Source organism: Camelina sativa, chromosome 16, assembly GCF_030686135.1.
Source record: "Camelina sativa cultivar CO46 ecotype springtype chromosome 16, ASM3068613v1".
Classification (NCBI taxonomy): Eukaryota; Viridiplantae; Streptophyta; class Magnoliopsida; order Brassicales; family Brassicaceae; genus Camelina; species Camelina sativa.
The window spans coordinates 30472248-30497236 of record NC_141895.1 but is presented as its reverse complement, the minus strand read 5'-3'; the positions used below and the strand labels follow the sequence as shown (position 1 = coordinate 30497236).

Genomic DNA, 24989 nt, shown 5'->3' with positions numbered 1-24989 from the left:
ACTTTGCCGAGAGTATCATTTGACCATTATGATTATGAAAGACTCACCAAATCAAAGTGTCCACATGCTCAAACGCATATTCAAAAACTTTTTATTTATTATTCGAATAATATCGCAGCAACACCATTTTGGGTTATTTTTTAGATATTTTCTTTATTTAAATAAGAAATTAAATGTTTGGGTCTTAACATTCGAACAACAAATTAAAATCTGAAATTAGTTTCCGTTATTTTTTTTTCTTTTCCTTTTGCTTTCTTTCTTTCTGCCATCAGATTTGAATAAATGAACCTTATCTTTTATATATGTTCTTTATAGAGGGTTTACTATTTAATGCATGAAGAAAAAATTGTTACAGCACCAATCCCATGCATTGTTTTTGGGGTTTAGCTTGATTATACACTCTAACTAAGTAAAACAAATTCAAGCGGAGATTTTTGATCCATTATTGGATCTAACTAAGTAATTATTGGATCCATTAATTATATAGCTAGAGATTAAAGAAAACAAATTCAAGCGGAGTTTTTGATCCAACGGCGACACGTATACCACTCATCATTATTATTCCCGTACATGAGAAGCGGGACAGAATCGGTAGCTACATGAATTCTCACCCTCTATATCTGTTGGTGTGCAACAGGAGGAAACAGAGTAAACTAGGCACGTGATTGTCTACGCGCTTTACTGCTACACACGTAATATGGGCTTTTTAAACGGGACTGCGTTTTTTGGGCTTTGATCCAATACTCACTAGTTGTTGAACAAACCTCAAAGTATGAGGCAAGACAAAAAAAAGATAAGGAAATAAAAGGCACTTGAGTATAATAAATATAATATTATTTCTTCTGTTCCAATTTATAAGATTTTTTAGGCTTTTTCTATTTGTTCTATTTTATAAGTAAGATTTTCTCAAATTTCTATGTATTTTTAATATTAAATTAATAGTTTTTGACTATTTAATTCTGCAGTATTTTTTTTCTATTAGTTGAATTTTATGAAATGATAGAACATTTATTGTTTCTTAATCTTTGTGCTTTTATTAATTAAAAAGTCTTATATAATGGAACAAATGGGTGAATTTGTGATTTAACGTTACTTTACTTAGCCATATTTGTGATTGTGACGAGACCGATGGGTGAATTTGAAGATACGATTCAAAGTTTTCATATATTTATCTAAAGTTTACACTGATTTGTGTAAAGTAAGGTCCGATCGATTCCGGTTACATATATGTCTCAGGCTGGGTTAAGTGGCTTGAAATGGCGTTTTTGCTGTGGAAACCTAGGGGTCGTGGCTATGAGAGACCTCCATACATGACTCAGACTGAGAAAGATGAGCCTAAGTTCACACCGGAGTAAGAACTAGAAATAATGACCAAAGAAGTCAAGGAAAGCGATGTAGGGGTTTCCCTGAATCTATGGTTTATTATGATAATAATAATAACATTAATCAACTTTGTGACATTGAGGTTTATTTGACATGCATATGCAGGGGTTTGATATAGATTTCAGGTCCTTCCGCTGCGTTTTCAACTACCATCCTGCGATTCTTGATTCCCATCAGTTCGTTGATGAATCGGAAACCACTGGTGATTTACTCAAGAGGCTCGCTCAAAAATCACTTGATGACCATAATAAACAAAATGTGAGAGAACTAGTTTTTTTATATGCCTTTGATCAATATGCTAATTTATGTTTTGAAAAACAGGACACAAGATTTGAGTTTATCAAGATTGTTAAAGCCAATTTTCACTTTGCTGCTGCGATTATGTTTCTCATAACGTTTCAGGTTAAGGATCCTTATGATGACAAGATTAAACTCTTTCAAACAAGGGTACTTCACGCTAACAATATCATGACTCAGTATGTCTTCTGCAGGCCCAAACCCAATCAACGAGGTATATAAGCAACTTATGTTGTTTTATGTTTCCATCTAGCCAGCGTAATAGTTTCTATGAATTCATTGTGGAAGATAATTGTGCTATATATTTCTAACCATATTAGATGGATTTAGGTTGTGAGCTACCATCAATTTTATTTATTTTTGGTCGAAAGTGGTTGTTGAGATTTATACTAGTATTTGGTTTGGTTTTTATAGTGGAATGCATTGGGACTGTCAAGAAAGTTGTTGAGAAAGATGTCCACAAAGATGTGAAGTAACAAAAGGTAATGTGTATGTGAATCATGTTTGTATAATATTAAAAGTTTAAGTCCATGTGAGTGTGAGGACAGCCTCTCAATCCAATTATTAGAGATATGTTTCCTCAAACCACTTTAGACTGATATCAACAAGAGAGATGAAGAAAGGGTCTTTGTAGTTGAAAGTGGCTGTTTCTTCAAGATTTATACTATATGGTTTGTTTTTATAGTGGAATGCATTGGGATCAAGAAAAGGTCTTTACGTTGATGTAAGATTCTTGTATAGTTGTTATCGCGTTGATTTTTTTGTTTTGTTTTTGTTTTTGTTTTCTCTTTACAGATTGGAGTAGGAGTTTTTATATATAAGAGAACCGAGAAATGCTCCACTGTTATTATATCAATATGTGTCCCTAAATGTGACTTGAATAGCTTATGGGAGTGCTTGTGTTGCTAGGGAATTAACTTCTTGATGAAGTTGTTGTGCTGTTTTCTTTTAGCGTACATGGCCGTTCATTATTAACATTATGTTTTTAAAATTAATCTTTCTTTTGACAATTTGTGATGTTTGACACTTTGACTGACTTGGTCACAGAGTACGTGAAGAAACTGTTAGTTAGGATATTCTCATATCTCCTTGTATAATCATATATGTAAAGTTAGGATCCTCTAGATATTATGTGATCCGATATGATACACTACTTTTGTATATATATGTTCGGTTGATCAATGGTAAAAGGCATCGAACCTTAATACACTTACATGGTATCAGCAGCCACACGATCTAGGGCTTCTCTCACCTAATCGTGCTTTCTTCTCTTCTTTTCTTCTCTCGTTTTTTGTTCTTCTTGTCTTCCTTCCTCTCCTTTGATCTTCCTTCCTCTCCTTTGATCTTCCTCTCCCTCTTCACGAGCTCTCTCTCTCCTCCTCCCATAGCTGCCTTGTCCAACTCTTCCGGTTCTTCTGACAAATCTTTCGGCATAAGTCAGATCCGTGCGTACATCCCGATTGTCCTTGATATGGACAAGATGAATTACGATGTATGGAGAGAGCTCTTCGAGACTCACTGCTTAACTTTCGGTGTTCTTGGTCATCTCAACGGCACCTCCGCTCCCACTCCACCCACCGAAACAACTTGGAAAGAACGTGACGATCTCGTCAAGATGTGGATCTATGGTACTATCACCGACTCTCTTGTGGAGACAATCCTCAAGCCCAAGGCTACTGCCTGCGAACTCTGGATGTCCTTGGAGAACCAGTTCCGTGACAACAAGGAGAACCGTGCACTGCAACTTGAGAACGACTTGCGTACTCTCACCATTGGCGATCTCTCCGTTCATGAGTATTGCCGTAAGTTGAAGTCTTTGTCTGATCTTCTCGCCAACGTTGATGCTCCTATCTCTGATCGTGCTCTTGTCATGCACTGTCTCAATGGCCTTAATGACAAGTTTGACGGCATTCACAATGTCATCCGCCATCGCAACCCGTTCCCCACATTTGCCATCACTCGTTCCATGCTTCAGGCGGAAGAAGATCGTCTCAAACAGCAGCTTCGCACTACCGTAACCCAAACCTCCACCGCCTCCTCCCCTACTGTTCTCTACGCCGGTAATACCTCCACCTCGACTTCTTCTCTTCATCACAACAACAACGCCCGCGGACACAACCACAAACATCGGGGTGGTCGTAGTGGTGGTCGTAGCACTCGTGGTGGTCGTGGTGGTGGTCGCTCCTACTACTCCGGTCCTCCTTCTGGCTCCTACCCCGGTTATGGATATCCTCCGTGGCATTACGGACCCCCGTAATGGCCGTATCCCTACTACGGTGGCGGATATCCTCCGGTCGCACCACCACCTTCCCATGCTGTCTCTGCTCCTCGTCACAACAGCATTCTTGGTCCCTACTCTCCACGTCCTCAACATGAAGCTCACATGGTTCATGCTCCCATCGCTCCCACCGTTCCTTCCACCATGATACCAACTGCTCTTGCTCAAGCGTTTAACACCATGTCACTTCAAGACCCTGCAGATGCATCATGGTACATGGATAGCGCTGCTACCGAGCATATCACCGGACAACCAGGTACTCTCACTTCTGTTTTTAATTCGAGCATAACTCCCTCTGTTTTAGTCGGTAATGGATCCTCTGTTCCTGTTACACAACTTGGTCATGGTACTCTGTTTTCTCCCTCTCGTCCTCTTCATCTTAAAAATGTTCTTGTTTGTCCCAACATTATTAAAAACCTTGTTTCCGTTCGACGATTTGTCACTGATAATCAATGTACTGTGGAATTTGATTCTTTTGGTTTTTCTGTTAAGGATCTTCCAACCAGGATCCCAATTCTCCGATGTGACAGTACCGGTCCCCTCTACTCGGTGACACCATCGACTTCCTCGCCTCCTCCGCTTGCTCTCACCACCGGTAGCTCACTTTGGCATCGTCGTTTCGGTCATCCGGGTAGCTCTGTTCAACGTTCTTTAAATACTTTGGGTAGTTCTTTTAGTAATAAGGCCGACATGACGTCTTTGTGTCATGCGTGTCGCTTGGGTAAACATGTTCGTCTCCCTTTTCTCTATTCTTCTACCACTGTTACTGAACCTTTTCAAATTATTCACTCTGATATTTGGACATCTCCTGTTCTCAGCCATAGTGGTTTTAAATATTATCTTTTATTTATTGACCATTATTCACATTTTATTTGGGTTTATCCATTACAAAAGAAAAGCGATACGTTTGGGAAGTTTCTTCTTTTCTCAGCCTATGTTCGCACTCAGTTTCAAAAACCCATCCGGGCGCTTCAGTGTGACAACGGTGGCGAGTACACTAGCCGCACCTTTCTTGACCACTTGGCTACCATCGGCACTGAACTCCGCCTCTCTTGTCCACACACCTCTCAACAAAATGGCCGCTCCGAACGAATGCTTCGCACCATCAACAACTTGGTGCGCACGCTTCTCATCCAGGCTCATATGCCTCCCTCTTTTTGGGCTGAAGCTCTGAATACAGCGGTTTATACTCTTAACCTTCTCCCTTCTTCTTCCATTAACAATCAAATTCCTTTCACTCGTCTTTTTCATCTTCTTGTTACTTATTCTCATCTTCGTGTTTTTGGTTGCCTATGCTATCCCAACACCACCTCTACCTCTTCTCACAAGCTTTCTCCGCGATCGACTGCTTGTGTCTTTTTGGGCTACCCTTCCAACCATCGTGGCTACCGGTGTCTCGACATTTCTACACGCAAAATCATTATCTCCCGCCATGTCACTTTTCTTGAACATGTCTTCCCATTCTCCACTCTATCAACCACTAAAAGCCTCCCGCCTTCTCCGTCTTTGCTTCCTCCACCATTAGCACCACCACCATTGCTTCACCCTCCTTTTGTCGTTCCTCCTCCACCTCCAGTGCCAAATGCCGCCCCTACTACCTCAAATAATCATCCGATGACAACACGGAGTAAGAACGGGATCACTAAACCCCGTACTCCGCTTTGTCTACATACGGACTCCATTTCGCCTCTTCCTTTTTCTCATGTGCAGGCTGCTAAGGATCCTTACTGGAATCCAGCTATGGGGGAGGAATACCTGCTCTTATTAAACGCAGAACGTGGGACTTGGTTCCGCGTCCTAAGAACACTAACATTGTGCGTTCCATGTGGCTTTTTCGTCATAAGTTTGATGCAGATGGGAAGCTTTCTCGGTACAAAGCGAGACTGGTGGCCAACGGGAAATCACAGCAACTTGGCATTGACTGTGAGGACACCTTCAGCCCGGTTGTTAAGCCCGCTACCATTCGTGTGGTTTTGCATGTTGCTTTGGCGCGTAACTGGCCTCTTGGACAACTTGACGTCAAGAACGCGTTTCTACATGGCGATCTTAAGGAGACTGTCTACATGCACCAACCCCCCGGTTTTGTTGATCCCGCTAAGCCCGATCACGTCTGTTTGCTCCGCCGCTCTCTTTATGGTCTCAAACAGGCTCCACGCGCCTGGTACACTCGGTTTGCTACGCTTGCCAAACGCATTGGCTTCACCCAAAGCCGCTCTAATTCCTCCTTGTTTGTTCTTCGCCGTGGCTCTCAGATGGCTTACCTCCTCCTCTACGTTGATGATATTGTCCTCACTTTTTCCACTATTGAGCTACAACACACCATTATTAACGCTCTCGGCCGCGACTTGGAACTCACGGATCTTGGTAAGCTTCATTACTCCCTTGGTATTGCAGTCACTTATAACGATGCCGGTCTCTTCCTTAGCAAACACAACTATGCTGCGGATATCCTCCATCGCGCCTCCATGACTGAATGCAACCCAGCTCTAACCCCTGTCGATACCAATGCCAAGCTCGATACCGACACTAGCCCACCTTTTGCTGATCCTTCTCTCTATCGAAGCTTAGCTGGTGCTCTCCAATATCTCACGTTCACTCGCCCTGATATCTCTTTCGCCGTTCAGCAAGTTTGCTTGTTCATGCATGATCCCCGTGAACACCACTTCACCGCACTAAAACGGATACTACGCTACGTCAAAGGCACAATATCACATGGGTTACAGCTTCACAAGTCCAACATCACCGATCTTGTTGCGTATTCGGATGCAGACTGGGCTGGTTGCCCCTCCACTCGACGCTCGACGTCCGGTTACTGTGTGTTTCTCGGCGACAGTCTTCTTTCCTGGTCCTCCAAACGTCAACACACTATTTCTCGCTCTAGTGCTGAAGCTGAATACCGCGGCGTGGCCAATGCGGTTGCTGAAACTAGCTGGCTCCGTAATCTGTTTCTGGAGCTGGGCTGCCCGCTAACCAAAGCCACGCTAGTCTACTGCGACAACATCTCTGCCATCTATCTCTCCTCTAACCCTGTTCAACATCAGCGGACCAAACATGTTGAAATTGACCTCCACTTTGTCCGCGAACGGGTCTCCCTTGGTGAGGTTCGTGTTCTCCATGTTCCCTCGGCAATGCAATATGCGGATATCTTCACCAAGGGACTGCCATCTCCATTGTTCACCGACTTTCGCTCCAGCCTGAACGTTCGGGAACCTCCGCTCAGACTGCGGGAGAGTGTTAGTTAGGATATTCTCATATCTCCTTGTATAATCATATATGTAAAGTTAGGATCCTCTAGATATTATGTGATCCGATATGATACGCTACTCTTGTATATATATGTTCGGTTGATCAATGGTAAAGGGCATCGAACCCTAATACACTTACACAAACACACCCACAATGTATAAACTGAAAAGTATTAGCAAGTAGAAGAGAATATAGAGTAGATTAAGGAAACACACCCACAATGTATAAACTGAAAAGTATTAGCAAGTAGAATAGAATATATATAGTAGTAGATAAGAGAAACACATCCAAAAACTAAAAATATTAGCTAGATAGTAAAAGAGCGACAGAGCTTGTTTAACACATCAAGTGTTCCAAGTACGTAAACATATGTTATTACCGAACAGATCTTGTTTTCTCCTTCAGGCATCTTTCAACGACTCGTTCATGCGTGTTCCCTTACCCTTTCTCCTTCGTAGTGATCCAGAAGCTGTGTATATTATAAAACATGATTTTGTTAATTGTTACAGTATCGACTATATCCAAATACAGTATATGTTATAACTGTTTATGTGTAATTAATTAATGTCATACCGTAGGATAGAGAAAGCCGGTAAACAAAGACGGTTCATTTCTACCACGACTAATCTGTCGAATGATTTTTCCGAAACCCTTTTCACCCCATGTAGTTCCCGCCGAGTTTTGAACTTTCTAGAAGTGAATGCCTTCGGGCATCTTTGTATCGTAGCCGGTCACTAAAATCATATGTTGATCAATCTTCTCGCTACCCTTCGTAGGTCCTTGATAGATTCCATCCTATTAAAAATAGTTCTATATTTTTAAAACTATATAGATACTATTGAAAACATTTTATAATAAATGCAAATAAAAGAATTTTGCTAACCCCTTTAAAATGCGTAAATTCATCATAAACATCTATGGTAACAGCTACAGGACCCTCGGTGACCAAACGAATAAGTTGACGTTCATCAATTTCTTTTTCGTTCATAATGACCAAATCTTTAACTTTGAACGTTCGTGTATGCTGCAAACTTAAAGAACACATAATACTTAGATGAAGCCACACACAAAAAAAAATTACTCTACTAAACAAGTAAAAGAATCAATAAAATGAACATTAGTTTAGTTACCTTGGATTTGTACTTTTCGGTACACATAACCGGAGTGGGTTTAGAGTTATCATTTTTGTAGTCAATCAAAGGTTGCATGTTAGTTCCATATATGTGGCTTGGTAAGACTGCCTACAAATATAGGTCTTTAAAATGGTAGATATCAGACACTTATGATTAAGACGTTAAAAAATGAATCAAATGTGTATGCTTTCTGGTGTCTTGGGACACACAATGACACAGTGAAAAGTAATAGAAAACTTAACTTCAGTTTTCTGAATTTTCTAAATATTGCAATTTTGAGTCATTGATGACTTTTCCCATCATAAACAATTACTATATCTTGATGAATAATTATGCTGGAATATTAACAATAATTTATAAACTTCTTAATTTTTTCACTTAATTGATCCCTGCATTTATACAACTGTTTTTTTTAATATAATTATGTGAATTTTCATTTAATGAAAAGGTTTGTAGAAGTTACAAATAGCTTTACACAAAAGATTGTCCCTTGCAAAAAAAATAAAATAATTGTTGTACAACTGTGGTACAACAGTTGTATTTTCATTTATACAACTGTTGCTATTATATATAGATTCATTCACATTTCTTTACATTGGAAAATAATTCAATCATACTTTTGATTTCCATAAACCCATTTGATTTTGCCCATCTCTTATTATAATGGGTACATACAAATTAACTTGTTTTTGCTATTTCAAAAGAAAATAAAAGGAAAAAAACAACTATATCTATCTTCTCATCACTCTATTATTTTGTTTTTTAGTAATTAAAAGACTATTCATCACTCTTTTATATATATGTGAAAGACTAGATAAAGAGAGAGAGCAAAAACAAAAGGAAAGGAAAAAAGTGAGAGAACATAAACCACTTCATAAAGCTTTGGTCTTTTCACCATGTAAGTGATTGAATTGATCATCTGAAACCATGAAAGTTTCTATATATATGTCCTCGAGATATAAGTAATCATGTTAATCATCTTCTCTATTGGCTTTTAGGTTCTTGCTTTTCAAAATCTCGGCTAAAAAAAAACTAAAAGCAGGTGCCAAGCCAAGCGCATGTCTTCTTATAAGTCACTTAGTCGCTTTTTAAATATTTCAAAGGATATTGCTATGATTGAGAGATAACACATGAGATCTCTCATCTTATACTAGTTTAATTTATGCTTCTGTTTCTGTTTTAACAAAAACAAAAAAAAAAACTTATTTGTATAACTCATGAGATCTTTTGGTTTATCTTTCTACTGTATCGAAACTACTTAATGAAATTAGTAGTTGTAGCTCATATCAGTGATTGGGAATAACATATGATGATGTTTTTCATGGGGGTGGGAATAACATATGGTATATACATTATACGTTCTACTACTTAATTACTGAAATTTCAGTGAGAAAAAAATGCTAATATGGCATTATTTATCTAGTTAGAGCCTTTAATTTGGGTTTTGCTAGTCATGAGATTTATTTGTTACTGCTATAGAAGTCGTGTTAGAAGCTGAGTTAAATTGGATTAGCCAAGTATTGACGCTAGTTATTTTTTTTTTAATTGGAAAAGTAATTTCTAAATCTATATAAAATTGTAAATTATGAAAATCAAAACACATGGATTTTGAAATAACATGTTTTATTTTTGGATTTGAATCCTTCTATTTTACACTTTCAAATCCATTCAAACCTATTTAAAACATAAAGTGGATTTTGAAATCCAAAAACAAATCATCAAATAAATAACATGAGAATTTAACAAGTATTTGTAAATCATAAAACTAATAACACAATAATTTTGATAAGTATTTTAAATATAACACATGATTTTTGTTTGGATTTCTAAATCCATTGTTTAATAGCATTCCATGTCTAAATCCATTGTGACACTCAAATTTGTAACTTAAATTATAAGTATTTTAAAAATAAGTGTAGAGGGAAATAACAACAAATAATCACACTATGACTCATGTTATAAATCTGATTTAAGGATAACATTACACAACACCACACACATATACTTATAGTTGTTTGCAAAAATGAAAAGACTAACTAATAATTAGCAAACAAATGTACACCTTGTCTCCTTGTGGCATACAACCATACAAGATTCTAACACCACAGTAAACTCACTCCCTTGTAGAGATAGACATTTCCTTACCTTTGTTTCTTGATATTTCCAATGCATTCCACTAGCAAAACAATCCAGAATAGTATAATTAAATATATTCATCTTCAATGGTGAAAGAGGAAGATATATTCCACCATGAATCAATAGAAACATATCAACAATTACTTTTTGTAGATAGGAAAAAAAAGGAACAAGATTACATACCTCCTTGATTGGGTTTAGGCCTGCAGAAGATGTACTCGGTCAATATATCTCTAGCATGACGAACCCTTGCTTGGAAGATTTTTATCAAGTGATCATAAGGATCAACAACTTCAAATGTTATGAGAAACATACACGCACAACAGCAGTGAAAGTTGGCTTTCATAACCTTGACAAACTCAAATCTTGTTCTCTGTTTTTTTTTTTTATAAACAAAAGAGAATAAAATAAACACATTTATAAATAAGCACCATATCTTATTTGAAGAGACAAGGAATAGATTACGTTCTCACATTATCACGATTGTAGTCATCAAGCGAAGTCTGAGAGAGCATCTCGAGTAAATCCCTAGTGGTTTCTGGCTCCTCGACGAATTCATGTGAGTCGAGATCAGCAAGGTGGTAGTTGAAGACACATCGGAAGTGTGTGAAGTCGATATCAAACCCCTGTTGTTTTGTTTCACCATAACAACCAATCAATATCACAAAAAAGATAGAGCTCATTTATATATAACCAAAATCATATGAAAAAACTAAAAATGTAATACATCGCTCGCTCTGATTTGTTTGTTCAGTAAGGCAAGTTCTTGCTCTGGTGAGTACTTAGGTGGCTCATCATCCTCGGTCCAATCCCTGTACGCAGGTCTCTCATAGCCAGGATCCTCAGGTTTCCACAGCAAAAACCCACCTTCGAGCCACGAAGTCCAGCCTAAGACAGTAAGACATATTGTAATTAATCGTTAAGATTTGATCGGGCGAGAGTATGTATATATAAAGCCCTAAATTCTAAAGAAAACGAAACTCGAATCGTACCTTCAAATTCAACCATCGCTCTAGTCAAGAATGAAATATATTATCTTAACGTTCATGAATTATTATGAGCCCTAACTTCGGGAACTCTCTCTTATTTATTTTACCCGAAGTCCCTGTTATTTCTTGATCCTTTGTCTTTTGGCCTCGTACTTTCAGATTTTTTTATATTACACTCACCGAAGTAAACAATAATAAGTACCAAACGATTGTCGTCGCATCACATAGATTTAATGATTACTGATTTTTATGCAAAATGTTAAGTCGAGTTTTTTAAATATTTTAATTTTTTTTTTTTTTTTTTTACAGTTTTTAAGAGCTTTAAAATTTAGTTATACTATGAGTGTAGTAGAGTAGTCTAATGCAACCAAGCTACAAAGCCATTAAAGACTTCCTAACTGAATTTAACACTGAAAAAACAATAAACTAAGATGACATCGACTATTGGTATTGTAATTTGTAAGTGTTATTAAAGAGTTATATTCTCTCTAAAGCAATGTCTATTCCTTTTCATAATTGAGTGTCGGATTGATCAGCTAGAGGAATCGGAGAAGTTGAAAAGAGGGTTTAAATTAATGTGATATCAGTTTGAGATCTAAACAGAGGAGGTCTTGAACTAAGCTGGTAATCAAATAATAAGTGTAGAGGAAAAAAAAAGAACTATTAAGTATTCACACGCTTGTTATACGTACGCAATCACCAATTCGTTTTTATTTATTCAAAAAAAAAAAATAACCAATTCGTTTATCTAAAGAGTCAAGAAGACGTGCCATGGAAATGTTATGACAAAATAGCTGTTGACTAAGCCTAAGGCATGAAAACAACTAAAGTTTATAAACAAATGACAACCCAATAATAATAATAATAACTCATCTTATTTGGTTTAGAAACTCTAAATCCTTGTTGGCATAAAAAAGAAAAAAAAAAAGAAAAAGTTTATCTAAAGAAAATTTAGGAAACTAAAATCAATTTACACAAAAAAAAAAAAAAATAAACTTCTAAAAATCCCCTCTTTTCCCTCTAATCTTGGTGGATTTGGTCATGATTCGTTATCCACAAATCCCAAAAATAGCAAATGAATCATCAACTCTTTCTTGTTCATAACAACAAAGATCTTTTATTTGGTCAAAAAGGTGTGTAAAAAAGTTGGTTTCTTTTACTTTATTTTTTCCTCTCTCCTTCCTTAGTTATATAAAACCCCTCACGAGTTTAATTCTAAAGGATCAAACAACACACGGATCATCTCATCTCATCTTGATCGCTCTTCAAGAAGCCAAAAAGCTTTCTCTTTCTCTACCTTTTTCCTTAAATTTCACTTTTGCGGCGTCCTTCTTATCCACTCACAAGAAAGCAACAGATCAATAACTCCAGAAAAAAAAGACTCAAACTTTTTCCTCTCTCTCTCTCTCTCTCTCTCTCTCTCCTTCTCCTTGATTTGCTCAACCAATTAACCAACCACGTTCTCGTAAATAGTGAAGAAAAGCTTCGATTTTTGGGGAAGTGGGTTCGTTTTGAAAAAAAAAAAAATGGGTTCTTCTGTGGAGCAGAACATATTGGTGACTGGTGGTGCTGGATTCATTGGAACACACACTGTTGTTCAGCTTTTGAATCAGGGTTTTAAGGTTACCATCATTGACAATCTTGATAACTCTGTCGTTGAAGCTGTTCATAGGGTTAGGGAGCTTGTTGGTCCTGATCTCTCTACAAAGCTTGAATTCAATCTGGTCAGTACTCTTAAGAAAAAGCTTCGATTTTTTAGGAATTGAAATCGTGTATGTTCAAGGTTGATTCACAAGAAAAGTTCAAGAATTTGCTCTGTTCTCCCATGGATTCTTAATTTAGTAATATATGGCTTGTGCGTTTCTTTGGAAGTTATATGAAGATTTTGGATGTTTTTGATTAATTAAATTGCAGGGTGATCTTAGAAACAAAGGGGACATTGAGAAACTCTTTTCCAATCAGAGGTATTGTGACAATTTCTTAAAATTTAAGTTATGCAATTTTTTTATTCAGGTCTGGTGAATTGATATAATATTGTACTTGTGATTCTTTGTGAGGGGTAAACAGATTTGATGCTGTGATTCACTTTGCTGGTCTGAAAGCTGTGGGTGAAAGTGTTGGAAACCCTCGTCGTTACTTCGATAATAACTTAGTTGGAACCATCAATCTGTATGAGACCATGGCAAAATACAACTGCAAAATGGTTAAGATCAGAACCCTTCACTTTTGAAAATGTGTTTCTTGTTCTAGTTTAGTTTACCAAATTTGTTCTGACGTTTTAGAGTTTTTATACAGATGGTCTTTTCATCCTCTGCAACAGTTTACGGCCAACCTGAAATAGTCCCATGTGAGGAAGACTTTGAGTTACAGGCTATGAATCCTTATGGTCGTACTAAGGTACCTCATCTAGTCTGTTTTGAGTCCATTAATTTTGGAAGTTATATCATTTGTTACTGAGATCTTGATAAGCAAGTGATCTGTTTGTGTAGCTGTTTCTTGAAGAAATAGCTAGAGACATTCACACTGCGGAACCAGAATGGAAGATCATTCTTCTGAGGTACTTCAATCCGGTTGGAGCTCACGAGAGCGGAAGAATTGGAGAAGATCCAAAAGGCATACCGAATAATCTCATGCCTTATATCCAACAAGTGGCAGTTGGACGACTACCTGAACTCAATGTATTTGGACATGACTATCCCACCAAGGATGGTAGCGCGGTACAATATCGATAACACCATTCTTTATTCGCAAATTTGGTGTAGGTTTCTGATGATAGATTGATAAAATAAGACACATTACTTGCAGGTCAGAGACTACATTCATGTGATGGATTTAGCAGATGGCCATGTTGCTGCACTAAACAAGCTATTTTCAGACTCAAAGATTGGTAAACTCTATAAGACATTTAAATTTTTGAAGCGTTTGGTTTGGTTTTGATTTGATGGACTCAATCTAATATTTTGTAAGTGTTGGTGTGTCATCTTAATCTTAGGCTGTACTGCTTATAATCTTGGGACTGGTCAAGGAACTTCTGTCTTAGAAATGGTATCAGCTTTCGAAAAAGCTTCTGGCAAGGTAAAAAGTTTCTCTTCTTTTCCTGTCTCTCATTTCCGTAATTACAGGATGAGACTGAAGATTTGCTATCAGGAAAATGCTATTAACAAACATATTTTTCCTTGCAGAAAATACCTATCAAGCTATGTCCAAGAAGAGCTGGAGATGCAACAGCTGTGTATGCTTCAACTGCAAAAGCTGAGAAAGAACTTGGATGGAAGTAAGTCATTGGCATTTATACCATTCCCGCGTTTAAATCATATTTCGTTCGGATAAGAACTCGAATAAGTTAATTTCTATGCAATCTTGATGGTCAAGGATATAACAAAGCTGATTAAATAAACATGGTTTAATGAAATGTGACATGAACTTCAAGAACCATAACTTGAATAAGAGGTTTAATTATCACTCTTTCTTAGTGAGTTGACAAGGGACTGAATCACTGAGATATATTTTTTGTGGTAACAGGGCAAAATATGGAGTGGACGAGATGTGCAGAGATCAATGGAACTGGGCAAATAAGAATCCATGGGGTTTCCAGAAGAAGCCTTGATATTTTTTTTAAAAACTTTTCCTTTTCTTTTCACCACTCTAATAAAGAAAAAAAATATATATAGATGGTTCTTTTATATTGCCTACATCTATCTCTTCTCTCTTCAAAACAGAAAAGGTTGTATCGAACGTATCCTCTTTCGGTTAATAAAAAAAATATATCAATTGTAATATTTGAGTTATAAATCCTGAATTCTCATGTCAACAACAAACGGGGAAGCATGCACCTAATTTGTTTCTCTAAATCTAAATCAGATATGCAAGTTCATGTTAAGATTTTTTTGTTCAATGGAACACCTTAACTGTACATTTGGACGAACTTCTCGGAATCATTAGGAGATCTGCCATGATCTGAAGCTTTGCGTCATCTCTTCTTGGCTTAAAATGAACTTCCAAAAGTTTAAGACACGGCAATTTCTCCAACATGTGCTTTATTTGCACCATCTCTCCTCTGTCTCCTTTAAACTCTGTTATCTTTAAGACTTCAATTTAGCAGGACGATAGGAATGAATACTCCTTCATGCATTCGCAAACAGATTCCTCATCATCCTTATAGTGCACACTTCCCTTGATGGTGAGAGCCTTTAGATTTGGAGATTTGTTTAGGAGAACTTGCAAACCGTTCCAACAGATAATGTTTCCTTCAGCTGGGATTGATAAATGAAATAGGTTTTCAAACAGATTCCTCCACCTCTTTGAGAGAAGTGCCGTGAACGCCGCTTCTTTAGCCGAGAAGAAGGACCCGATGTGGCAAATAATCTCGTCTGGTAGGTTGCTGATCCTATCCATGCTTGCTTTCGTAAACCCTAGAGAGAAGTACACTAGTTTGCAAAAAAAAAAAGCTCTCTTCTAATCTTCAAAACCCTGAACCCTAGTCCCCTTCGCTAAGTAACCTTGGCCTTCTATGTAATGTAATCGAAGACCATCATTCTCCACCACGCGGTCCACGCCCTATTATATAGATTGATTTATTATCCTAAATTGATTTGAACTCTGGATTTTTTGACCCCAAAACAAAAACCAAAAAAAAAAAATTCAAGATTTCCTTTGGACCGGTTTTCAAGCAAACCAACCACTCGAACCAAAATGTTTGAGAATACAATAGCATATAGTACAGTAAATAAATTGAGGCTCTCTTGGTGGGTTATTAAATGATGGGTGATGATTATCATCAAATCTACATACACTATTTTAAAAAGCTTTTTAGTTCCAAAATCGAAACACCGAATAGAATCAAGAAAGAGATTATCTAAGACTGGTCTGATTTAGGGATTATCTAGAGCGAACACCAAACTCAAGATTCGTACCATGAACGTTGATGGAACCCTTCAGCGACTCGAAGCAGAAACACTGAAATACTCGCAATGCAGAAACAAGAACACCGAAGCGTATCCGAGAGAACCGTGAAGCAGAACTGAATCTTCAAAGAGAACTTGACGAAGAACTAAAGCATACCAAAAGGTTCAATTTTTATTTTATTTTTCTATCAATTTTGCTCTGTAATTATTTTATACCATACGTTGGGATACGATAGTTTGTGAACCAATCAACCTGCGCCAGCTGTAATCATTCCCTCCCATTACAAATTCCGGTTTACTTTTCTAATTATTTGGTATAAGATAGAATCAGCTTTTTATAACAAGCAACAACAGTACATGCATATAACAAGCAATGTTAAAACTACAAATTGATCAACTGTCGAACCTTTTTTTGTTCCTTGGGTTCCCTCAGCTGCTAATGATACAGATATTCGCATATTTGCAAGTTTTTGTCTTCTTTCTTCTTCTGTTCTAGACTTCCTCGTCTGCGCCTTCGTAGTTGCCACTCTTGAGGATGTTGTATTTGCAAAGAGGACAAGTAGCATTGATGTAAAGCCATTTGTCCACGCAACCACAATGAAAATGGTGGCCACATGGAAGTTCTCTTAGCTCTGTCTCGTCTTCATAAGCTGACAGACATATGCAGCATTCCTGTAGATTCACAAAAGCAAAATCCAGTTTTATTCATCAATATCCAATCAGAGTCTAGCCATACAAAAACATTACATTATATGCAGAGTTTGACTTAATGTGAAAGAAGAGTGATTTTGGGTGTTACTTACTGCATCCTCATGAGGAAGAGTGTGTTCAACGGGTGAATCTGTACCACATTCAGTCATCACTCCTCCTGAATCTCCTTGTGCTTGTTCCTCATCAACAGCGTGTTTCACAGAATCACCAACCTTTCGGAATTTGAATTTAGTAAGTTGGTCAATGTCTTCTTTCGAAGCTCCTTCCTGCATTTTTCAACAGATTCTCAGTGGAACATATCCAACTTTCTGGGAGGTAAAAAAGGCAAAAGAAACAGGTTATGAGATTAGTTACCTGTTCTGCTACAGCGTATAGAACTGCAATGATGCAAGGCAAGCAGCAACAAACAGCAATGCCAATAACACATGCCAATGCAACGCAGAAAACCACAAAGAACACATCGAAACCTAGGAAGACTATACACAACCTATACAAAACAACAAAGCCATTTAAACAAAAGAACTTGAACATTTGAAACACTCAAGAGAATCTAAGAGAGATGAGAGTAGTTAACAACAAACCAATAAAGCTGAGGGGATCCTTGTGCTAACTCTTGGCCACCAGAAGAGACCCAATAGAATCCAATAACCCACCATATAAATGAGATCATCGTATTTGCAGATTCTAGATGCTTAGCAAAACTGGTTACATAAGAAAACAGCTTTAGCCAAAATTCACATACAAGACAAAAGATATCACAATCACTGAAGCTTAAAACCAACAAAACCTGTTGTTTTCGTTCTCTAATTGTCCTCGCTCCAAGTATCGCTCTTCAGAGTTTCTATTCAAACCCAAAACTTCTTCTTCCTCCATAGAAGAAGATGAAGAAGAAGAACGAGATCTCGGAATCCTATCTCTTCTTCTCCTCCTATTCCTCCTACGATACTCAACACAAACACAAACCATATGCATCATACATTGCAACCCATACCCTACAATCCAAACCCTAAGAGGCATATTAGGCTTCTCATCGCTGCTTAGTACCAAAACAGCAGCAGCAACAGCAACAAAAGCAAGATTCCAGACGAAATCCAAAACCACTACAGGCTTAGAATAAGCCCAATCGCTTTGCCTCTCTTCAAGCTGCTCAGCCGCTGCTTCACGAACAAGCATCGATGGCTCTCTCATCATCATCCTCCCGCTACTTGCATGTCTTAGTAACCTTGCCGCTTCTCTTAACCCTTGTCTCCTCACCGATCTCCTTCCTCCTCCTCCTCCTCCGTCGGTTAAAATCAAAGGCGTTGCTTCCGTCGTCGTCTCTGTTGACATAGCTTGTTTCTCTTTTACAAAAGTCTCTTCCTTTCTTGTAAAATTTTTCAACAATTGATCTCGAATTGATGAAATTGAAGAAGCTTTACGCCATTAAAAAGGGGAAAATTTCAATCTCAGAGACAAATTCGGATTTGTTAGGGTTTCGCTTCGAACAGAGAGAGAGAGAGAAAGAAGATGAGTCGGACAAATCGGAAAACGTGATGTTTGAAAAAATGAAAGATACGAAAAATCAATTTTCAATATTCAATGTTTCCTCTAATGACAACCAGAGAAATAAGTGGGACTTTTTTGTAATATGTAGTACTTTTAGTGGCTTTTTGGTAAAGGTACACTTATCTTGGTCCAATTTGAGGGTGGACAAAAAACGGGAACCAAACCAACCCAACCGAATTTAATTTTATAAAATTTGAGCAAATTTTTCGATATTGAATTACAAAAACCGAATCAAAATCTGGTTTTAAACCAGTGCAACATAACCGAACTAAATGAAATTTATTTTTAAAATTATATTTATGTTTAGATATACTAAAAAGGTACAAAACTAATGAATTATTATTGATTTTATATATCCAAAACCGAACTGAATTCAAATCCAAACCAAACCAAACCAAACCAAAAATTCTCAAATTGAAAATACAGTTGGATTATATAGTGCATTTGGAACTTTTATTCTAATAACTGAATACAATAAAACAAACCGAACCGAACCAAAGTAGCAAATTTCCACCGTCCCAAAATTCGTGTGCTTTATTGGAAAAAGTCAAATTTTCGCCGGCAGATATATGTAATATCGAGTCTTTCATTTGATGGCGTGGGCTATACAATGAAATTAACATACTTTAGTACAGAATTCGTAAGCTTATATTTTTATAGGCCCTTGAATGCAAAAATAGTCGTAGAAGACTAACAAAAACCCTTAATTGGAGTGTCACTGCAGCAATTTTCCCTCCAAATCAGAATAAAATCGCACCGGATCGGAGATTCCGGCTGAGTAAAATGGCGGCGTCGTCTTCAACCTCTTCCGGCGTCGAAAGCGAGAAACCATGGGTGGAGAAATACAGGCCGAGCAAAGTAGTCGATATCGTTGGTAACGAAGACGCCGTCTCTAGACTACAAGTCATCGCTCGCGACGGGAACATGCCTAATCTCATCCTTGCCGTGAGCTTTTACTCTTAGTAGTTGCTTTGAATCTTTCTATTGTGGCACTCTGTGATTGCAATTTAGTGACTTGTCACATTGGGTTTTGTCTCTTGGTGTTAGATTTGAGGATATAAAGCTTGTCAATTTTTAGGGTTTTGGTTAATGAAATTGTATTGATGGGGTTTGATTACTTGGTGGGTGTTCGGTGGAGTGAAACAATCACCAAAGGTTCTGATACAGGATTTTGTTGTTATATCCTCTCAGGGTCCTCCTGGAACAGGTAAGACCACAAGCATTTTGGCTCTTGCTCACGAGCTTCTTGGCAAGAATTATAAGGAGGCTGTTCTGGAGTTGAATGCATCTGATGATAGGTATGTTGTATGTTCATCAGATGGGATGTTGTTCCATCTTCATTTCGTTGTTTGGTTTAAACATCTTCTGTGTGGGTATTTGTGTTCTGTTATGGCTGTTGTAGGGGTATTGATGTTGTAAGGAACAAAATTAAGATGTTTGCGCAGAAGAAAGTAACACTTCCTCCAGGGCGTCATAAGGTTGTCATTCTTGATGAAGCTGACAGGTTAGTTCTGCTAAGTTTGTGGCTTTTTTTACTTCAGTCTTTTTTTTCTCAAGCTGAATTTTCCTGATTCAGTGCTTCTTCTTTCTGTTTTTTTGGTATGTAAAATTAGCATGACATCTGGAGCACAACAAGCATTGAGGAGAACAATCGAAATATATTCAAACTCTACGCGGTTTGCACTTGCTTGCAACACATCAGCCAAGATTATTGAGCCCATTCAGAGTAGATGTGCCTTAGTTCGGTTCTCTAGATTATCTGATCAGCAGATACTAGGCCGTCTCATGATTGTGGTTCAAGCAGAGAATGTATCGATTTGCCACTTTTCTACCATTCTACATGTTTATTTACTGCAGTTTTGTAACATATTTTGATTACCTGTGCTTTTCATTCTCCCTAGGTTCCTTATGTACCTGAAGGCCTGGAGGCGATTATTTTTACAGCTGATGGTGACATGAGGCAAGCTCTGAACAACTTGCAAGCCACTAATAGCGGGTTTCGGCTAGTCAACCAAGAGAACGTCTTCAAGGTTCGATACAAAACCTTAGTTAACCTAGCTGATGAAACACATTTGATTCATATTTCTCAGGTCACTTATTTCCTTCTTATTTTTCTCAGGTCTGTGACCAGCCTCACCCACTTCATGTTAAGAACATTGTTCGTAATGTGTTGGAAAGTAAGTTTGACGATGCTTGTCACGGCTTAAAGCAGCTCTACGATCTGGGATACTCTCCAACCGACATTATCACAACGCTTTTCCGTATAATAAAGAATTACGAGATGGCTGAGTATCTGAAACTTGAGTTCATGAAGGTCTACATCTGATTCTCTCCTTAACATCTCAAAACATCCCAACTCTGCATTTTTCGTCTAACACCAATGATTATCTTGCAGGAAACTGGATTTGCGCATATGAGAATCTGCGATGGAGTTGGATCATATCTTCAACTATGTGGTCTTCTGGCTAAATTGGCCATTGTTCGTGAAACGGCGAAAGCACCTTAAGCTAGGTAACTTCCACTCATCTCTAGTGGTAGAAGCAGTGGCCGGTTTATGTTTAATCCTATTTGGTCAGCTCTCTGTTGTTTGATAATTCAGATAGATGTTTGAATTGCTTGTGAATGTTTCTGGATATTATATCTTTGAGTCTTAATCCTAACCATTTTGGTATTATATTCATCACATTGACGAGATATCAACCTTGGTTGTTCTTGGTAAGATTTTGAATCTAGTTGTGTAATTCGATAACATAATATGAAGAGGCAAGACAAATGATAACACAACGAATAAAACCCGAATCAGAGGCTAGAGTCTTGAATTGGGAAAGAGGCCTCTCCTTTACCACCTGAGCATTGTGTGAACATCAACATGTCCATGTCCATGTCCATATATGTCAAAATTAATATGGACATGGACATGTTGATGTTCACACATAGAGGCTAGAGTCTTGAATTGGGAAAGAGGCCTCTCCTTTACCACCTGATCGTTTGCTGTTACATTTCATTCACATTCGCATTTACCGATGACCGAGCTCCGAGCTATATACAATATACTCATTGAGTGTAAATGTCGTTAAATTTATCTGTAATTATAATCTATGAAACTTTAGAGTTACTTTTCCTCTTCTAAGCATTTTATAATATATAATATGCATATCAACACTCCATTCTGCGACAGTGTGAATTGAATTTATATACTCTGATGGATTCATTTAGGCAACTATTTTTGGTTTTGGTTTGAGGACACTTTAGAAACACATAAACATTCGGTGCACATGCAGATACGAAAGCTAAGTCCATATTTAATACAATGGATAAAATATGAATAGTCGGTTTGGTATGAGTTAATGAATGTTCGACAAAAATGGATGTTTAACAAACAACCACGTTAGAATGTCATATATAGTAGTGGTCCATGCTGTATTATTTCTATGTTTTCTAGATTTTGATTGCTTGTGAATATTTTTGAACATTATCATTTTGGTATTTTGATATCACAAATAATTATTAGCAATGTAGCTTCATTGAATCTGTAATCATTAAAGATTCCTTTATTTTTCTGGCAATTGTATACACCAATCATGTGTTCTTCTTGTGTTCACTAAACACAAGATGGTCGATAACCAAACAATTTGCCCTTTATTTATTTGTGTAACTTGCAGTGCCTATTTATATGCCATATAAATATAATTGCGATTGTTTTTGTTTTTCAAGTTGAAGAGAATGAAATACACAACTATATTACACACAAGGGGGAAAAAGAAAACATTACAAACGAAAAAGCTCCTGAATGTGAAATACAAGGTAAAATAGTTTATTTTGGTATATATATAGATGATATATATATATAGATAATTTATAAAGAGTTTCTATGTTGACGAGATTAATCATAGATTTCGTTGGTAAAATTTGGAACCTATTTGTGTAATTCGATAACACTATATGAATAGGCATGACATATGATTTCACACCGAATAAAACCCGAACCAAAGGCTAGAGTCTCGATCTGGGGAAATGACCTCTCCTTACCACCTGACAATTGTGTTAACATAATCATGTCCATACCAAGTACAATGTTAGAATAAGTGTCGTTGATCTTGGGTTCCACCGGCGTAAGCATATCGACTAGTATCACTTTTCCTTTTTCCGAAAGACTTGTCCAGCAGTTTCTTAGAATCTTTAGGCAATCTTCGTCGTTCCCATCATGTAGTATCCACTGTCATCAATTTATGTAGTTAATATATGGTTGACGACCATGGAATCCAAATATATCTTTGGCTTTTCCATAAAGAAGTGATTGAAGGAAATTTCAAAAAATAAAATAAAAGAAAGTGATTATATTATGAACTTAATTAATTACTTTCATGATGATGGCATCTCCTTTTTGAACTTCTTTAAACATATCTCCTGAAACATGCTCCACTCCTATATATAATTAACCCATATAACTACGTAAATATGAGAAAGATAAATATAATTAATATTTATATTAAAAAAAATGATTAATAAAAATTAGCAATTTCAATTACAATATGTTGACTTTATCAGTTAGTATAGTCAATATATAGTGTACCTGGATAAAGAGGAGCTTCGGTTAAAATTTTGGCTACGTCGAAATTGATGCCCTTAATATGAGGATATTTGGAAGTCACTAAACCTATGACGTGTCCAAATCCTCCTCCAACATCCACTAAAGTGTTTACATCGTGGAATCCCTTGTACACTTCTAGAACTCTATTGATGGTCAGCGTGGAAACTTCTGACATTGCCCGGTTAAACATCTCACCGAATCGTTGGTTTGAACCAATGTATTCAAAGAGTCGCATGCCATGAGCAGAGGTGAATGCATCTTATCCTACTAATATCATATCTTTGAGATGTGTCCTGTGAACCAATGTATTCACAGATGCCCTACTGGTGACGAACCTACTTCTGCACCGATCTGCACAAAGTTAATTCTGCCCGAAAACTGTACGGATCGGTTTCTGCCGTAAAATCAGACAATACTGATTCAGCCCGAAAAACGTACGAACGCAGAAAAATAACTTTTGTGTCTTAACGCGAATTTTGCACGAATCTGAAACTGTACCAAATATGCACCGATCTGAAACTGCTCGAAATTCGCACGAAAACACAGAACAAAGAACCTTGTGCTCTGATACCAATTTGTTATAACGGATGTGAGCAAAATGATATAGAAAAAAAGATAAATGACACATATTTAACGTGGTTCACCAACACTTTCTGTTGGCTACTTCCACGGACAAAGAGACAGATTTTATTACTGGAGAAAGTACAGAGATTTCAGAATACATGGAGACTAGGTTAACAAGAGTATATATAGGAAGATAAAACTCTAGTTAACTTTTCAACTGATTGGGCCTAAATTCATGGACCCAATCTAATTCAACTCATATCCAATAACAAATTTAAAGAATTTTGTTGAGAGATGCTTGTGTGGATAATCTGATAACATCTAACAATGCCATACAATTTAACGTTATAAATCGCACTCACAAAATATTTTGGGCTTGGCGTACAACGAATGATTAAATGGGTAGGGATAAAACCCTCAAAGGCTTCCCATTAAATCCATAAATCGAGTATCACCATCCACCAATAGTTAGGTGTTATGTTTTTTTTTGAAAAATAATTAGGTGTTATGTTGCTACCACACAAGTGATATATAACATGTTTTAGTAAGATGGTTAATTTAAATTCATGAGTAAGTGTAGCGACCTAATTTAATTTTGGAGAAAGCTTGAGAAACTTAATTAAACAATACAATATGTTTAAAGTTTTTGTACTAAATTAATAAATATATTTCATTTTCCATAATTTTTTGTTCCTAATGTGTTAGAAAGTAAGTTTGACGATGCATGTCACGGCTTAAAGCAGCTCTACGATCTGGGATACTCTCCAACAGACATTATCACAACGCTTTTCCGTATAGTAAAGAATTGCGATATGGCTAAGTTTCTAAAACTTGAGTTTATGAAGGCATACACCTGATTCTCCTCCTCTACATCTCAAAACATTCCAACGTTGCATTTTTCGTCTTACCCAATGATTATCGTTTTACGAAACTGGCGCGCATATGAGAATCTGTGATGGAGTTGGATCATATCTTCAACTATGTGGTCTTCTGGCTAAATTAGCCATTGTTTGTGAAACAGCCAAAGTTAAGCTACGTAACTTCCACTCATCTGTAGTGATGAACGGTGGAACGGTTTATGTTTAAACCAATTTGGTTAGCTCTATGTTGTTTGATAATTCGGATAGATGTATTGCTTGTGAATGTTTCTGGATATTATCTTTGAGTCTTAATCCTAACCATTTTGGTATTTTGAAATCACAAAGAAAACAA

General features: G+C 37.1%; 4 protein-coding genes, 1 long non-coding RNA gene and 1 pseudogene across 5 annotated transcripts; 3 read left to right on the top strand and 3 right to left on the bottom strand.

The window, feature by feature from the left end:
* Positions 1-10405: 10405 nt before the first annotated feature.
* On the bottom strand, positions 10406-11481 carry LOC104754146 (uncharacterized; annotated as a pseudogene).
* A 948-nt stretch (positions 11482-12429) lies between these two features.
* On the top strand, positions 12430-15241 carry LOC104752985 (bifunctional UDP-glucose 4-epimerase and UDP-xylose 4-epimerase 3). Its single transcript, XM_010475249.3, has 9 exons — positions 12430-13186; positions 13377-13426; positions 13530-13665; positions 13758-13859; positions 13952-14179; positions 14268-14349; positions 14455-14537; positions 14645-14736; positions 14985-15241. Exons 1-9 carry the CDS (start codon positions 12989-12991, stop codon positions 15067-15069), a joined length of 1056 nt encoding a protein of 351 aa, XP_010473551.1. The 5' UTR covers positions 12430-12988; the 3' UTR covers positions 15070-15241.
* Positions 15242-16602: 1361 nt separating this feature from the next.
* On the bottom strand, positions 16603-18676 carry LOC104752984 (E3 ubiquitin-protein ligase At1g63170). The gene is made up of 5 exons (XM_010475248.3): positions 17865-18676; positions 17659-17778; positions 17432-17564; positions 17170-17343; positions 16603-17038 (listed from the first exon to the last, which is right to left on the bottom strand). The coding sequence occupies exons 1-5, from the start codon at positions 18404-18406 to the stop codon at positions 16859-16861; spliced, it is 1149 nt and encodes a 382-aa protein (XP_010473550.1). The 5' UTR covers positions 18407-18676; the 3' UTR covers positions 16603-16858.
* Positions 18677-19217: 541 nt separating this feature from the next.
* On the top strand, positions 19218-21296 carry LOC104752983 (replication factor C subunit 2). The gene is made up of 7 exons (XM_010475247.3): positions 19218-19567; positions 19814-19920; positions 20025-20126; positions 20236-20431; positions 20524-20652; positions 20742-20936; positions 21018-21296. Exons 1-7 carry the CDS (start codon positions 19406-19408, stop codon positions 21126-21128), a joined length of 1002 nt encoding a protein of 333 aa, XP_010473549.1. The 5' UTR covers positions 19218-19405; the 3' UTR covers positions 21129-21296.
* Positions 21297-22295: 999 nt separating this feature from the next.
* Positions 22296-24966, top strand: LOC147926116 (uncharacterized). Its single transcript, XR_015585474.1, has 2 exons — positions 22296-22426; positions 24483-24966. It is a non-coding gene; the product is annotated as an uncharacterized LOC147926116 (long non-coding RNA).
* On the bottom strand, positions 22348-23507 carry LOC109129651 (S-adenosyl-L-methionine-dependent methyltransferases superfamily protein). The gene is made up of 3 exons (XM_019238167.2): positions 23196-23507; positions 22983-23047; positions 22348-22838 (listed from the first exon to the last, which is right to left on the bottom strand). The coding sequence occupies exons 1-3, from the start codon at positions 23446-23448 to the stop codon at positions 22539-22541; spliced, it is 618 nt and encodes a 205-aa protein (XP_019093712.1). The 5' UTR covers positions 23449-23507; the 3' UTR covers positions 22348-22538.
* Positions 24967-24989: the final 23 nt, after the last annotated feature.

Coding starts and splice junctions, on each gene's coding strand:
- LOC104752984 (XM_010475248.3), bottom strand. CDS start 18,406: ATGTCAACAGAGACGACGACGGAAGCAACGCCTTTGATTTTAACCGAC. Junction 17,565..17,658: donor GGATCCCCTCAGCTTTATTG/GTTTGTTGTTAA, acceptor TGTTTTGTATAG/GTTGTGTATAGTCTTCCTAG. Junction 17,039..17,169: donor CTCTTCCTCATGAGGATGCA/GTAAGTAACACC, acceptor GTGAATCTACAG/GAATGCTGCATATGTCTGTC.
- LOC109129651 (XM_019238167.2), bottom strand. CDS start 23,448: ATGCGACTCTTTGAATACATTGGTTCAAACCAACGATTCGGTGAGATG. Junction 23,048..23,195: donor CGAAGCTCCTCTTTATCCAG/GTACACTATATA, acceptor AATTATATATAG/GAGTGGAGCATGTTTCAGGA. Junction 22,839..22,982: donor GAGATGCCATCATCATGAAA/GTAATTAATTAA, acceptor AATTGATGACAG/TGGATACTACATGATGGGAA.
- LOC104752983 (XM_010475247.3), top strand. CDS start 19,406: ATGGCGGCGTCGTCTTCAACCTCTTCCGGCGTCGAAAGCGAGAAACCA. Junction 19,568..19,813: donor TGCCTAATCTCATCCTTGCC/GTGAGCTTTTAC, acceptor ATATCCTCTCAG/GGTCCTCCTGGAACAGGTAA. Junction 20,653..20,741: donor ACCAAGAGAACGTCTTCAAG/GTTCGATACAAA, acceptor TATTTTTCTCAG/GTCTGTGACCAGCCTCACCC.
- LOC104752985 (XM_010475249.3), top strand. CDS start 12,989: ATGGGTTCTTCTGTGGAGCAGAACATATTGGTGACTGGTGGTGCTGGA. Junction 13,427..13,529: donor AAACTCTTTTCCAATCAGAG/GTATTGTGACAA, acceptor AGGGGTAAACAG/ATTTGATGCTGTGATTCACT. Junction 14,180..14,267: donor CCACCAAGGATGGTAGCGCG/GTACAATATCGA, acceptor CATTACTTGCAG/GTCAGAGACTACATTCATGT.